The 15,247-nt window shown below is 46.1% G+C and overlaps 1 protein-coding gene across 10 annotated transcripts in view; it reads right to left on the bottom strand.

Moving 5' to 3' along the window:
- Positions 1-15,247, bottom strand: part of RNLS (renalase, FAD dependent amine oxidase) — a 277,111-nt gene that overhangs the window by 260,441 nt on the left and 1,423 nt on the right. For 9 of the 10 annotated variants that reach the window (XR_012019565.1, XR_012019566.1, XM_072803702.1 and 6 more), the window contains exons 2-4: positions 14,378-14,483; positions 13,180-13,322; positions 7,710-7,868 (exon numbers count right to left, since the gene is read on the bottom strand). Coding sequence is in view for 8 of the 10 variants with exons in the window: in XM_072803702.1 (XP_072659803.1) it covers positions 7,710-7,868; positions 13,180-13,322; positions 14,378-14,483 (408 nt within the window). In the remaining 2 variants the exon portion in view is untranslated. Of the gene's footprint in view, positions 1-7,709; positions 7,869-13,179; positions 13,323-14,377; positions 14,484-14,567; positions 15,153-15,247 lie in introns of those variants that run through there. The other variant, XM_072803696.1, reaches the window with a different exon arrangement.

Here is a 15,247-nt window from a genome sequence, read left to right as displayed (position 1 = left end):
ACTCCCTGCTGAGGGCAGAGCCCCGAGATCACGACGTGAGCTGAAATCAAGAGTCAGAGGCTTAACAGACTGAGCCACCAGGCGTCCCTGAAGAAATGTCAATTTAAAGAGCAAATTTCAAAACAATATATTTAGAAGGCACCCTGTGCTTGGAGCAAGGTGTGGAAGGGCACTCACCATACCACAAACATCAGTGACCTCTGGGAAGTGGGAAGGGAGGACAGGGCAAGGAATGAATTATTAGTTCAACCTTGGATTGTTTCATTTCTTGTAAGACTACTGATCAGCTTTGTCATTTAAAGTGATAAAAAAAAAATTGGGCGGAGAAGGGAAGGACTACCCAGTTTTTTGGGGTTTTTTACTTTACCCAACAACATCTAATACAGCAGGCCTTCAAAAATTATTTGTAGAATAAGGTAGAAAGGAGTAGGAGGGAGATGAAATAGGATAAAGGATAAAAAGATAACCATTCATGGAATGACAAAGCACTGTAGATCCTATAAATACAGGATGAGAAAGGGAAAAAGGGACACTTGATAAAGTTGGAGAAAAGAAGAAAGTGGAAAAAAAAGGGGTGGAACCCTAAAGTTAAATAAATGACAGACATCCATGAAAAAGATAAAAGCAACACACTATTTACCCCCATAAACGTAAAAGGGTTTAACTCCACTATCAAAAGAAACAGACTTTTCATGGTGGATTTAAAAACTGCTAGGGGGTTTTCTCTGGAAATGCCTAAGCAAACATGAATAAAAGTGATACTATTCAGTCTCCACAGACATCATAAAAGATTTTGTAATAATCCTAATAAGAAATGCGTAAGATTTTAAGACAAAAGCTACAAAATTTTACTTAAAGACATAAAAATTCCTAAATAAATATAGAACTGTTTTGGGATTTTTTTTTTTTTTTTGGATAGAAAGATGCACTATTATAACAGTGTCATTTCTCCCTAAATCAATGCTTCAGTTCGATGTTACTCAAATCGGTATTCCAATGGTTTTTAATGAAACCTGACTCTACAGCACACAGCAATAAAAGATAGATTAGCCAAGAAAACTTTGAACAAAAATCATCAAGAGGGCCTTGGTCTACTCTATATTAGGATCAATTCTTTCCACGAGGAAAGGAACTTCGAGGAGAACATCTTTGTTTCAGATTTGCACTTCACGACACTTTGTGAACATCCCGTGAGCCGCCTTAATAGAACTGGAAACCTGCTACATGTCCATCAAACTGGCTGAACACATCAAGGTAAACCCAAAGAATAGAAATGCCAGCTATATTGATAGAAATATCAGCTTTGGGGGATCCCTGGGTGGCTCAGCGGTTTAGCCCCTGCCTTTGGCCCAGGCGTGATCCTGGAGTCCCGCCTCGGGCTCCCGGCATGGAGCCTGCTTCTCCCTCTGCCTGTGTCTCTGCCTCTCTCTCTCTATCATGAATAAATAATCTTTTTTTTAAAAAAAAAAAAAAAAGAAAGATCAGCTTTGTTAATAGAAATATTAGCTATGTTAATAGATACATATTAGATATAACAGATATATTAAAATTACACCTTAAGCATTTAGGGTATCTGCGGCCAGACTGCATAACCGGAGGCTGGACAGGAGAAGGGACGGCCGGAGGGGTTTTGGCTTCCTGCTTCCTGCTGGGGCACCGACGTGAGGAATGGGGCTGGGAACGGGCCACAGGTCACCATGGAGAAAGTGGATATTTGCCAGAGCATCTCTACAAAGTCAGAAATGTACCCCCAAGATCTTTCATGGTTCATCACAAACCTACCATCTGTGAATTTACAGACATTTTTAAACTATGACATTTGGGGTGAACAGGTGTTATAATTTTTAAGACATAAGCCAAGTAAGCGTTTCATTTAGACTCAAAAAACAGTATTTTGCAGGACGGCAAACTTCCGTATGGTGAATTAGAGTGCGTATCCTTAGTCTGAAAGTATCTACTTTCAGGCTCCGTCTTGGGCGCTTGTATTCTAGAACTTTATTTTTTTTTTTATTTTTTATTTTTTTTTTTATTTTTTTTTTATTATTATTTATTTATGATAGGCAGACAGTGAGAGAGAGAGGCAGAGACACAGGCAGAGGGAGAAGCAGGCTCCATGCACCGGGAGCCCGACGTGGGATTCAATCCTGGGTCTCCAGGATCGCGCCCTGGGCCAAAGGCAGGCGCTAAACCGCTGCGCCACCCAGGGATCCCTATTTTTTTTTTTTTTTTTTTATGTAATTCTAGAACTTTAAAAGCAACTCCACATCGTAATTCCTAATTAAGCGCACATGGATATGTCTACGTATTCTTGGACCTCATGCCGCCGGAAGTCTCCAGGGTAGAGCTATAGGGAGACCTACATTTCTCCATAAAGGAGTTTTCATTTCTTTTAGCCTATGTTCCTACACACGTGTGATCCCTCGCTTAGCAGTTTGCCTCCTCGAGATCTTCTGTAGTTTCACCTCTGCCGTCATGTAACAACCAGAAAGCAAAGAATTTGCCAAGATGAGTTGTTTAGGGAAAACCAACCCTCCCTTCCTTACTCTCCAATTTAGGAAAGCGATGCTCAGTGCTGTTTCTTGAGGTCGGGATGACGCCCACCCGCACCCCACACACAGAAGGCAGCAAAGTCTTTCCTCTTGCAGGACTGTGAGGTGGATCAAGGTGGTGGTGGTGGATCCCTGAAAATGGAAAGGTAGGGGCTGGACCATAAATGTCGAAGGGGCAGGAGTTGGGGGGGGGGGTTCCTGTCTGGGTAGAGACCTGGCTCCTGCTTGCGTGTCCCACTTCCCAAGGGGTGCCCTGCTGCAGAATGCCCGAGGAGCACGGCTGCAGGCCTGCAGAGCATGGGGACCGCCCCGGTGTCAGCGCAGAGCTGCCCATGACGCGACCCTGAGTCCCGCCTGATGTCGGAGGGGCAGGCAGGGCCGAGCCTGCATGGAGGGGCAGCAGGGATGCACTTGGGCATCATGCCTCCCTGGTACCCAGGGACTACAGAGGCCTGGACTCCCCCTGTGACCCCAAAGCAGGGGGGAAGCCCTAATGATGACTAGGGAGGGTCTCCTATGGGGGGGAGAGGAGAACCTGTAGGCTTAGAGGAGCAATGAAACAGACGTTCCTTGCACCTTACTGCAGGTTCCCACGCGAGGGGACCCCACGGTGCTCTGGAAACAAACACTCCACTGTTTTGCGAAGGGCAAAGTCATGCTTCCTGTGTGCTCCCAGCATCCTTACTGATCCATAGGATTTTTCTGGCTGCCTTTTTGTAGGCACACAACTCTGACTGATAAGGACCAGGGGTCTGCGGACACCCTGACTACCGTTTCCTCGCTCAAGACCAAGAACTGAGACTGCACCAACTTAAAAGCGGGCTTTCACACTAACGGGTTCACATCCGAGCATCACCACCAAGAATGGAAATAATTAATAATAATAATAATAATAATGCCTTCAGATCATTGTGAGGACAAGTGAGAGAACCCTGTGATGTTAGCACATAGACAGCAGCACAGCAACAGACGGTGAACCACGAATTATAAGAGGCTGTCTACACGGGCCGTAAAGAGCTCCTGTTCTCCCCCTGGGATAATGCGACAAGTGTAATAACTAATCGACAAAAATAATAATAATAATAAGTAGTAGTAGTAGTAGTTCCGTGTCTTCTGTAAAAGGCAAAATAAGGAGAGGGCGGCGGTCAGGGGAACCCCAGACCACGTACTCAACAGGGAGGCCCTTCCCATAGCAGATGGTACGTGCATCGATGCCAGAGGACGGGCAAGGCTCAAGGTGCGGGGAGCAGACGGGAAGGCCACGCAGGGAGCCAAGGCGAGTCCAGTGCCCCGGGCCCAGCGCTCCTCCCCAGGGTCCCAAGCCCCCGCGTGTTCCTGCTCGGGGCTGTGCCCATCCTCAGGGTCCCAGGCCCCACTCCCAAGGCCGGAGGGAGCTGCAGTCCCGGAGGGCCACCAGGTGGCAGCACGGGGCCGTGCAGACCGAGGGCCTCCTCCCAGGCGGTGCAGGCGACCTGCCCTGGGACGGTCACCTAGGGGTATGGACGGCGCTGGGACCCCGGAGAGAGACAGTGTGGTCTCCGCGCTGCGCTCGGCGTTGAGGTTTGCGACTTCAAGGGGAAGCAGGTGTTCTTGATCCGGTGTTTCGGGGGCTCCCGGGGGCTCCGGGGTTGAGCGTCCACTCTGAACGCAGCTCGGGTCCTGATGTCGGGGTCCAGGACCGGGGCCCGTGCCAGGCTGTGCACTGGGTGGGGTCTGCCGAGGACTTCCTCCCCCCGGCCCTGCCCCTCGGCGCGCTCGCTCTCCCCCTCTCTCTCCCTCTCTCTCTCAAAAACAAACAGCAGATAAATAACTACGCCCTTTGATTCGGCCCCGTAGGTGGTCATCACCAGACACCGTGTTTGCACCCTTTGCAGCCGGGGTGGCTTCTTTCAGAACAACGAACCCAGCGGGATTATCTGCCCGGGGTCCAATTCTGAGTTGAGCTGATACAAAGCCCGACGGCCCCCCTCGGCCGCGCGCAGCACGTCCATCATTCCTAAACGGCTCCCGCAGCAGCAGCCTACGCGGCCCACCGCACTCCTCCGACACCAAGGAAAAGGAAAAACGTTCTATTTGCTTTGCAGCGTGGTATATTTTTTAAATTGCGCCAACATTACCATTTTTTAGGGTAAAAGTAAACTCTCCTTATTGTTAAAGTCGGGACTACTCAAAAAACCGTAAGGGAGAACATGAAAATCATCTTCAAGCAATAACAACGTGACCATGTTTCTGTGAAACTATTTTTGGCAGATGGAAAAGAAATACAGATGCATCTACGTACCTTTCCTAATATGAGAATATTGTGAAATCTTTCCATGTGAACAAAAATATTATTATAGGGACGCCTGGGTGGCTCAGTGGTGGAGCATGTGCCTTCGGCTCAGACCATGACCCCAGGGTCCTGGGATCGGGTCCCGCATCCGGGTCCCTGCAGGGAGCCTGCTTCTCCCTCTGCCTGTGTCTCTGCCTCTCTCATGAATAAATAAATAAAATCTTCAAAAAATTAGATTATTATATTAATCATCACTAGCACCCAGTCATTACGATCACTAGCAACGTACTTTTACTGAAATGCCGGCCTTCCTCGACAGCATTATTCTTCATGAAGTCGACAGAAACGGCGCCGTGGAATGATGGGCAGTCATCAGAGAGGGACCGATGCTGACAAAATAATGAAGACGGAGAATGTGACATAACTAACAAATATGCTGATGGAACATACGTGTCAGAAAAATTTGGCCGGAAGCAGATTAGTTCAACAAATATTGAGGCGATGGCCTGAAAACGGGGAAAGGGCCGTATGACCCCTTCGAAGCCTGAGCCCAAGGAAGGGAGCCAAAGGAATGCTCTGGAAAACCAGCCGGGAAGGCCGGGAACGGAAGTACAAAGAACGCAGAGACCAAGGTGGGAGTGAGTCGAGACGAAGACGGCAGATGCGGGAAGGGGGCCTGTCGAGCTCCTGAGATACTCTGAGGTCACAGCACGTGGGACAGAAACAGAACCTCCAAGTAGGTATAGAAGCAGAAGGACATGCCGAAGGCGGGCGGAAAGCGGAGCCTTTAAGTCACAAATGGACAACGTGCCCCACAAAAAAACGAACAATAAGGCACGTGTATGTCTTCATGGAACTACTGGACTCGAAGATGAACAAAGCGAAAGAGGCGCTTCCAAAATAAAGTATCTCTGAAAGGTTAAAAATAAAAAGGTTGGACCGGACAAATGCAAATAAAAGAATGAGCATCTCATTTACGGGTCAAGGTCAACGTGAAGGCCAAACAGAGCGCAGACGACCCAGGAGAGAACTTTTTTTAAGTGAAAGAGTGTGACCTGCAATGAAGATGCAGCGTGAATCTAGGACCGCGGGATCAAAACGTCACGGAGCAAACACTGCAAAAAAAAAATATTAATAACGGCCCCAGGAAAGACAGAAATAAAATGGAATTACAGTGATCTCTCAACCCAGCACAGTTCAAATACGCAAAAAGACTACGGATATAGAAGATCTAAACAAAGTCGTTAATTAGCGGAGCCTCAAATATCTTGGGTCAGTCCGTGCCCGAGACATCGCCGACGCAATGTTCCATGGGTCGCTGGTAATACAGGTAACTGAGAACTACCCTCGCAGCGCAACGTTAAGGGGCCTCTCTTTACACACAAAACCACGTAGCTTTTAAAAATGGGAAATAAAGTAAGTAATAAATATTTAAAAATATTTTATATTATTAATAATATATTATACATAATAATATATTATAAATATGTATTTTATATATTTATTTTTATATATTTAATAAATATTAAATATTTATTATAAATATTTAATATTTATTATAAAAATCAATATGAATATAATATGTTATATATAAATATAATATTAAATATAAATAAATATTTATATTTATAAATTTATAAATAAATACTTATTAATATTTTATAAATTTTTATTAATATTTAAAAATGAGAAATAAATAAGTAATAAATATGTAAAAATATTTTATATTATTAATAATGTTATATATAGTAATATAATATTTATTATATATGTATTTTATATATTTATTTTAATATATTTAATAAATATTAAATGTTTATTATAAATATTTATAATTAATATTTGATAATGTTAATATGTATCAATATTATTATATTATATTAATATATATTAATACTATAATATTTAATAATATGTAATAACATTTTAACATTATAAATATTATAAACATTTATTATAATATAATGTATTATAAATATAGTATAGTATATATAATGTATAATATATTAAATATAATATAAATATTATAAATGAATTAATATTTATTAATATTCATAAATTTATAAATAAATTAATATTTATTAATATTTATTTTATGAATATTTATTAGTATTTTAAAATGGGAAATAAATAAAATAAAAATAATAACAATAATAAAAATGGGAAAACATAACTTATCACACAACTGGACACAGGGAGCGAAAGCTATGTCGGAGGTAAGTGTTGCAGCGTGCTGTGGACCATCTGCACGGCGACCCGACGATCACAGACTCCGGGGCAGTACGTGGCCCTGCTACAGAGCGACTCTGGCCGCGGCGCCGGGCAGGCTCTGTGGGTCAAGCGTCGGGCTGTGGATTCGGGCTCAGGTCCCGATCTCGGGGCCATGAGATCGATCCCCAAGTGGGGCCCTGTGGTCAGCGTGGCATCTACTTGTCCCTCTCCTCCCCTGCTTGCTCTCTCTCAGATAAACACATACACAAAATATTTTTTAAAAAAAGAGTAAAGTGAGATTTAAAAAGGGAAAAGGCGCTCCAACAAATCCCAAGAGCAAGCACCCAAGAGCCGCGCACGAACAATCGGGATGAGACGTGCCAGGGGTGGACGTGATCGGTCCTCGTGTCAGGGAAACCTCCCTATTTCCAGGATGGCCACGGGGACGGCCCTTCCTTCGGGCCACACGCCTGCATGTCCATCCCAGACGCCCGCTTCTATAAAGGCAAGGACGTAAGAAAATCGTCCAACGCTGAACCGGTTAAAAGAAATGCTATGGGGTCGGTGTGACCTTCACTCAGACGGTGAACAGGGCCCCGGGATCAGTGCTTGAGACGTGCAAATCGCTGGAACCCGTGACACCCCGTGTGCTGCGCCGCATTCGCGCAGGGACTTACAGTTGGCCACGTCCCCTTGAAGCTGCAGGATCCGAGGAGCCGGCATCGTGAGGACGACAAGGTCAAACCGCTCAGGGCGACCCGTTTCCGTGGACACCTCCCACCTGTCATCTCGCAGGTCGACCCGGGTCACGCGGTGTCCGAAGCAGACGTCGGCACCTGTTCCAAAAGCGAAGTCACGTTCACATCACCGGGTTTCCACGTGAACGACCAGAAAGAGGTGCAAGCTGGATCCTTCCAGGTGAGTTAAAGAGTGACGTCTCTGCTGCTCCCCCTCCTGCCAGCACCCCCGGACGCCGTCCCCCGCGGCCACCACTGCTAGGAGCGCCGGCCACACCTGCGCGGCCCCTGCGAGCACGCAGACTCCTGGCGCCAGTGGATCTCACAAACAAGGGGTCAGATTCAGAGATGCCGCTCCCTGATGTGGCCCCACATCCACCCCACTAAAGCTCGTGATCTTCGTAAGGCAGGTAAGCGCCCTAGTGAAGGTGTCAAGGGTCCTAGTCCCGGCCGCACGAGCAGGACTAGTCCCTTTAAGCCTGAGAAAGGTGCAGAGACCCAAGCCCTCGTTGGCAGATCAACCGCCTTTACTAAGAGCTGGAATTAAGAGAAATACAGTCGAGTGTCCTCCCGTTGCACTTCCTCTTCTTCGTCACCAAGGTATTTTGAGTAGTCTCGTCCCTCTTGGGTTCTTGGGCACTGGGGACCTACAAAGGTCAGCCTCGTTCAAGGAGGTTACTTTTTAAACCAACATTGATCGGGAGGCTGCCCCGTACCTGCCCATGACCTGCTGGACTGACACGGATGCACTGTGCCCCACCGTCCTCATGATAAAACTTTGCAGTGGGCACTGTTATCATCCTCATTTTTTTTCCCATGAAAGAACCAGGGTATAGATTTTTATTTAATTTTGATTTTTTTAAGATTTTATTTATTTGAGGGAGACAGAGAGCACAAGCAGGGTGAGGAGAAGCAGACGCCCCGCTGAGCAGGGAGCCCGACCAGGGACTCGATCCCGGGACCCCGGGGTCAGGACCTGAGCTGAAGGCAGATGCTTCACCAACTGAGGCACCCGGGTGCCCCCAGGGAATAGATTTTTAAACTTTCCTATTATTATACACCCAGGAAGGGGTGACAGTACATTCATTTGAGTCCAGGTCATTGTGATTCCAAAATTTCTCTCACTTCTGTTGTGAAAACACTAAACCACTTTCGTGGAGAGAAAGCTTTACAGGAGTTTAAAAGGCTATAATTGTAAAATTTTAAATAGTATAAATGAGGTCTATAAATCCTGTAACAACAGATGTGGGTAGAGAGGGGAAAAGACTCCTGAAGTATTACAAAGCTATTATTAGAACAGTCTATGTTTTTGATATTTGTATTTTATTTTTATTAAATATTACATATATTATTTATAATTACATTTATATTATATAGATTTTTATAGACCTGGAACTCAATTATGTAAAAATTCATTTAAAAAAAGAAAAAAGCAGAAAGGAGTCCACAAAATGGACTTACTGGACATTTTCCTGCTATTTTTATTTTCCAAACTTTGTACCAGTAATATGTAACTTTTTCAAAAGAGTTACTTTTTTTTGAAGTGAATAATGCTTTACAGAGCCATAAAAGATCTACAAAATCATTGTCTCAAGAGACTGTACTAATTGAAAATACAGGGGCACCTGGGTGGCTCAGTGGTTGAGCGTCTGCCTTCGGTTCAGCTCATGATCCCGGGGTCCTGGGATCGAGTCCCTGCGGTTGGCGGGGGTGGGGGTCCTGCTTCTCCCTCTCCCTCTGCTGCTTCCCTTCTTGTGCTCTCACAGTCTCTCTCTCTTAATTTTTTCTTTAAATTGAAAATCTATAAGCAGGTTTTTACTAAGAATTGGTCAAATTAAAAGTGATAATCACCTTATATAGCTCTTTTAAATATACTTAGGAACACATCCAATATACACATGTAGATAGATAGATAGATAGATAGATAGATAGATAGATAGATAGATAGATAGATAGACGAGAGATGATAGGTGATAGATAGATGATAGATAGATAGATGATAGATGAGAGATGAGAGATGATAGATAATAGATAGATGATAGATGATAGATGATAGATAGATGAGAGATGATAGACAGATGATAGATAGATGATAGATGATAGATAAATAGATGATAGATAGATAGATGATAGAGATGGATGCAGATACAGAAATCTATCACCATACCTACCTACCAGGTACAGGCTACTGTTAAATTCTGTGAGCCACAAATAATTAAATATGAACTCTTTTTCCAAGAGCTTCCAAAGCAAAATTGGATGATAAAACATATATTCTTCCAAACGCCTGCCAAAAGGGAGGACGTAGGTACCGTGTATTCCAGGACAGTCCCCCAGCCAGAACACCAGCTGTGAGAGGGCAGGCTGCCCTGTCAGCTGCCTTCGGTTCTTGTTTCACTGGCACCTAACACCGCGTCTGGCGTGTCCTAAGCACCCCGTAAGTGGTTACTGAGTGGATGTGCGCGTGCGTGCATGTGTGCGTGCGTGGACAGATCCGTGATACAGTCAGGAGGTGCTTGAGGATTTCAGTAAACATGCCACCTAAATTGGGCCGAATCACGATGGAAATGAGATTTTTGAAAAGCTACCTGGTGGCAATGCATGAAGCCGACGGTGACACACCACAAGATAATCCAACAGTATCACATTCTGTAACGGTTAATCTCATGCATTAATTTGACTGGGTCATGGAGTCCCCAAATATTTGGTCGAACATTATTCTGGGCCTGTTTTTGAGGGTGATTTTGGATAAGAGTAAAATTTAAGGGGATCCCTGGGTGGCTCAGCGGTTTCGCGCCTGCCTTTGGTCTAGAGCGCAGTCCTGGAGTCCCGGGATCGGGTCCCATGTCAGGCTCCCAGCATGGAGCCTGCTTCTCCCTCTGCCTGTGTCTCTGCCTCTCTCTCTCTCTCTCTCTCTCTCTCTCTCTCTATGTCTATCATAAATAAATAAAAAATAATAAAAACAATTAAAAAAAAAGAAGGTAGTTCCACTTTAAAAAATAAATAAATAAAAATAAAAATAAAAAATAAATTGGTAGACTGAGTACAGATTACCTACTCTATCTAATGTAGATGGGTCTTACCCAATCCGTCAATGGCTTGAATAAAACAAAAAGAGTAACCCTCCCCAAAGCGAGGAAATCTTCCTGACTGCCTTAAACTGGGACAAGTTTTGGGGGGTTTTATCCCCCCCGTATTCAGATTTGAATTGAAAAATCAGCTCTTCCGGGATCTGGAGCCCGCTAGCCTTCACGCTCTCCTGGGTCCCCAGCCTGCCGACTCATCCTGCAGATCTTGACACCCACCAACGCCCATAACCACGAGCCAATTCTTTATAATAAATCATGTATGTATGTATATATCCTAATAAAATATGCGCACACACGTGTCCTATTATATCAATCTCCTATTGGCTCTTTTCTCTGGAAAATCCTGAGTAATACACCATTATAGGCTGAATCCTAGATTGAGAAATGCTTTAAACCAGAATGCTATTTGCATTTACCACATGTTCTCATGTTGTGTGTTCAATCTCACTGACCTCTCCCTTGCCTGAGATCAGGGACTCTTGGGGTCCTCAATAAGTAGTATTTGATGAAGAGGTTCAAAATAGTAATTATTCTAAAAATAGCTTATGTAACAAAAATTCTCAGCACCTGTCATCAATGATCTTGAACTGGACAACTTAATTATGATTCATCAAGAAATCTTCTTTTGTTTGAAAAAAATCATCTATTGGGATCCTCGGGTGGCTCAGCAGTTTAGCGCCTGCCTCCGGACCAGGGTGTGATCCTGGGGTCCTGGGATCGAGTCCCACGTCGGGCTCCTGCATGCTTCTCCCTCTGCCTGGGTCTCTGCCTCTGTGTGTGTGTGTGTGTGTGTCTCTCATGAATAAATTATATCTTAGAAAAAAAAAAAGAAAAAGAAAAAAAATCATCTATCATCCAAGATCATTTATCATCTTTTTAAAAAAAGATCATTTTCAAAACATTCATAAAATAAAGAACAAATGAAAATCCTAATAAAAAATGGGCAAAGGTTATAAATAAGAAATTCACACACACACACACACACACACACAAAAGATGAAAAGAACTGCCTTAAAAAGGAGGCATGAACTCACTCATGATTATGTAAATATAAATGTCAAAACACAAAAAGACAGCTGCTTTAACTTATCACACTGGCAAAAATTAAAAATCTCCATAATATCAAGACCTGCAGAAGGAGAAATTCTCATTCACTGCTTTTTAATTTTCTTTTAAGATTTATTTATTTTAGGGATCCCTGGGTGGCGCAGCGGTTTGGCGCCTGCCTTTGGCCCAGGGCGCGATCCTGGAGACCCGGGATCGAATCCCACGTCGGGCTCCCGGTGCATGGAGCCTGCTTCTCCCTCTGCCTGTGTCTCTGCCTCTCTCTCTCTCTCTCTCTCTCTGTGTGTGTGACTATCATGAATAAATAAATAAAATCTTTAAAAAAAATGCCTAAAAAAAAAAGATTTATTTATTTTAGAGAAAGAGAGAACACGAGTGGGAGGGGCAGAGGGAGAGACCCCCGGCTGAGCACAGAGCCTGAGGTGAGGCTCAATCTCAGAACCTGAGATCGTGACCTGAGCGGAAACCAAGAGTCTGATGCTTAACTGACCGAGCCACCCAGGCAGCTCCTCATTCACTCTTGATGATGAGATATTCGTTAAGAGGAACAGATGACACTACCTGGTATAACTAAAAATTCACATTTACCATTCGACACAGCTATTGTCCTGTTAGAAATTGGGGTACAGATATGCATACGCGGCAGGGTTAGACCAGGTAGCAATACTGGCATTAGCAAAACAACCCCTTACCGCCCTCCCCAGCCTAAATATTCACCAGAAACTTAATACCTAAATAAACAATGCATTTATTTATAAATATATAATGTGATATTGAACAGGCACTGAAAAGCATGAAGCATACTCAATTTCCTGATATGAAAATAGACCTAAGATATGATTTAGTCTATGATGATGTATTAGGATTCTCCAGAGAAACAGAACCAACAGGGGGCAGACACATAGATAATGGGCGTGTGTGTGGCTGATTTATTGTTAACAGATCAAACAAGGTGTAGAAAGGCCTATAATAATAATAATCCTATTTGTATACTTAAAAAGAATAAATATAAACACACGAGAATAAATAGAGACAGCCATGTAAGTCAACAGACAGAGGCAAAAACACTTTCCTAGAAGCGTACGCTGGAAACTATTATTAGGGATTACTTTAGGGAAAGAAAATTAGCTGTTGAGTAGTGAAGAGGAGAGCATCTATCTCACAACTTTCTTTAGAGCATTAACACTTAATTGTGTACACAGCTTTTATCTTCAAATGCTAATTTTAAAAGAAAGCAGAGAAAATCCTATCCCCACCTGATTCTTTCAAGTAATGCTTAATAATTGAAGAAACTCCTTGAGGTGCCACAAAATTACACTCTCCCTCCTTCACCACCATCCCTTCGATAGGAGACGTCAGAGGCTCCAAGAGGCCAAGAGCCAGCAATTCGTCATAAAACCTGAAATAGATCAATACAAGGGAAATAAACACCACAGTCAGCTTAATATATTCTCTTCCAAGAATTCATTTTAACTAATAACTAGAAATCTTCGGGGATCCCTGGGCGGCTCAATGGTTTAGAGCCTGCCTTCGGCCTAGGGTGTGATCCTGGAGTCCCGGGATCGAGTCCCGCATTGGGCTCCCTGCATGGAGCCTGCTTCTCCCCCTGCCTGGGTCTCTGCCTCTCTCTCTCTCTGTCTCTCTTGTGAATAAATGAATAAAACCTTAAAAAATAATAATAATAATTTAAAAAGAAGCTAGAAATCTTCATAGGATCAACTCTGTATATGTTTTGTGTCAATGAAACATAATTCAGGGGCCCCTGGGTGGCTCAGTCTGCAGAGGACGGACTCTCGGTCTCGGATCGGGCGTGCAAGCCCCACGTTGCGCACTGGACTTCCTTAAAAAAAAAAATAGGGGATCCCTGGGTGGCTCAGCCGTTTAGTGCACCTTCAGCCCAGGGCCTGATCCTGGAGACCCGGGATCGAGTCCCACATCGGGCTCCCTGCATGGAGCCTGCTTCTCCCTCTGCCTGTGTCTCTGCCTCTCTCTGTGTATGTTTCTCGTGAATAAATAAATAGAATCTTTAAAAAAAAAAAAGTAATAAACCATAACTCAGGTGAAAAACAGGAATGTTTGCGAATCCAAACATCTCTCGTTGACAGTCGAAGGCCTATTTCCTCGTGTATCTCAAAGTGTAAGTCAGTGTAGACAGGACAGTAGGCAGAAGGGTCATTGTGAATTCGTGGAGGCGGCCTTGCCCCCACCCCACTCCCCGGGGAGCTGTCCTCTGGGTCCCGGCCGTGTTCATGCGGGTGGCCCACACCCCCGACCTGCCACCCCATAGCCCCCCGCCCGAGGAGGCCTGGCCTGCAGCTCCCCACCACGTCAGGATCACCTGTAGAGGGTCCTCAGCTGCACAGTAGCTTCTCTGCGTTGCAAGAGCAAAACCAGGCCTTCCCACGCACCCCACCCCAGAGGGGCACCTCCGGCCCTGCCCACTCACCCACTCACCGTGCGTGCGGCCCGGCCCGCTGGGGCGAGCGGGTGATGTACTGTGCCCCCAGGTCCACGGTGCTCCCCGGGGCGTGCGGGCTGCAGGCCGTGCACATCCTCCCCCCTGCAGGAAGGGACGGGACCGCTCAGCGCCTCACCTGTGCAGCCGGCGCCTCACCTGTCCCTTCCCCGCGGGCCCACAGCTTACTTCGCAGCTGCATTCTTTAAAAGGGCTTTTGTGGGGTTTTCCTCTCTTAGTTTTATGCTTGGTCCTCTACGACCCTTGGGACATAGGTCATGCGGTAAAGAGGGCAGCGGGGGGCCTGGCCCAGGTCACACACTGAAGCAGGACCCGGTGCCCCGGGAAAGGCCCCGAGAGCTGGGAACCGGCCCCTCCACCCCCCACCCCCACCCACGCGCGCGCCTGTGATCCGCCCTCCCGAGAAAGGGGATCCTGTAAACCAGACCCTGGGAAGGCCTGGCCCAGCGCAGTGGGGTCCTGGCAAGGTGCACGCCCCGCACACCCGGCGGGTGGGAGATGGACCCCCCCAGGTGGCCAGGCCCTGCGAGGGCGCGCGGGCAGGTGCCGGGCGGCCCGGGGGGGGGGGGCGCTGCTCCCGCCTCCCGGACCCCGCGGGGCTCCTCCGCACCCCCTCCTCCCGCCCGGGACTCCTCCCGGACCCCGCGGGGCTCCTCCGCACCCCCTCCTCCCGCCCGGGACTCCTCCCGGACCCCGCGGGGCTCCTCTGCACCCCCTCCCCCAGCCCGGGGCTCCTCTCCGACCCCGCGGGGCTCCTCCACACCCCCTCGTCTTACCAGGGACTCCTCCCCGACCCCGCGGGGCTCCTCTGCACCCCCTCCCCCAGCCCGGGACTCCTCCCCGACCCC

This window comes from Canis lupus, chromosome 27 (assembly GCF_048164855.1).
Source record: "Canis lupus baileyi chromosome 27, mCanLup2.hap1, whole genome shotgun sequence".
In the NCBI taxonomy this organism is placed as follows: Eukaryota; Metazoa; Chordata; class Mammalia; order Carnivora; family Canidae; genus Canis; species Canis lupus.
This window is presented reverse-complemented; position numbering and strand designations above follow the sequence as displayed.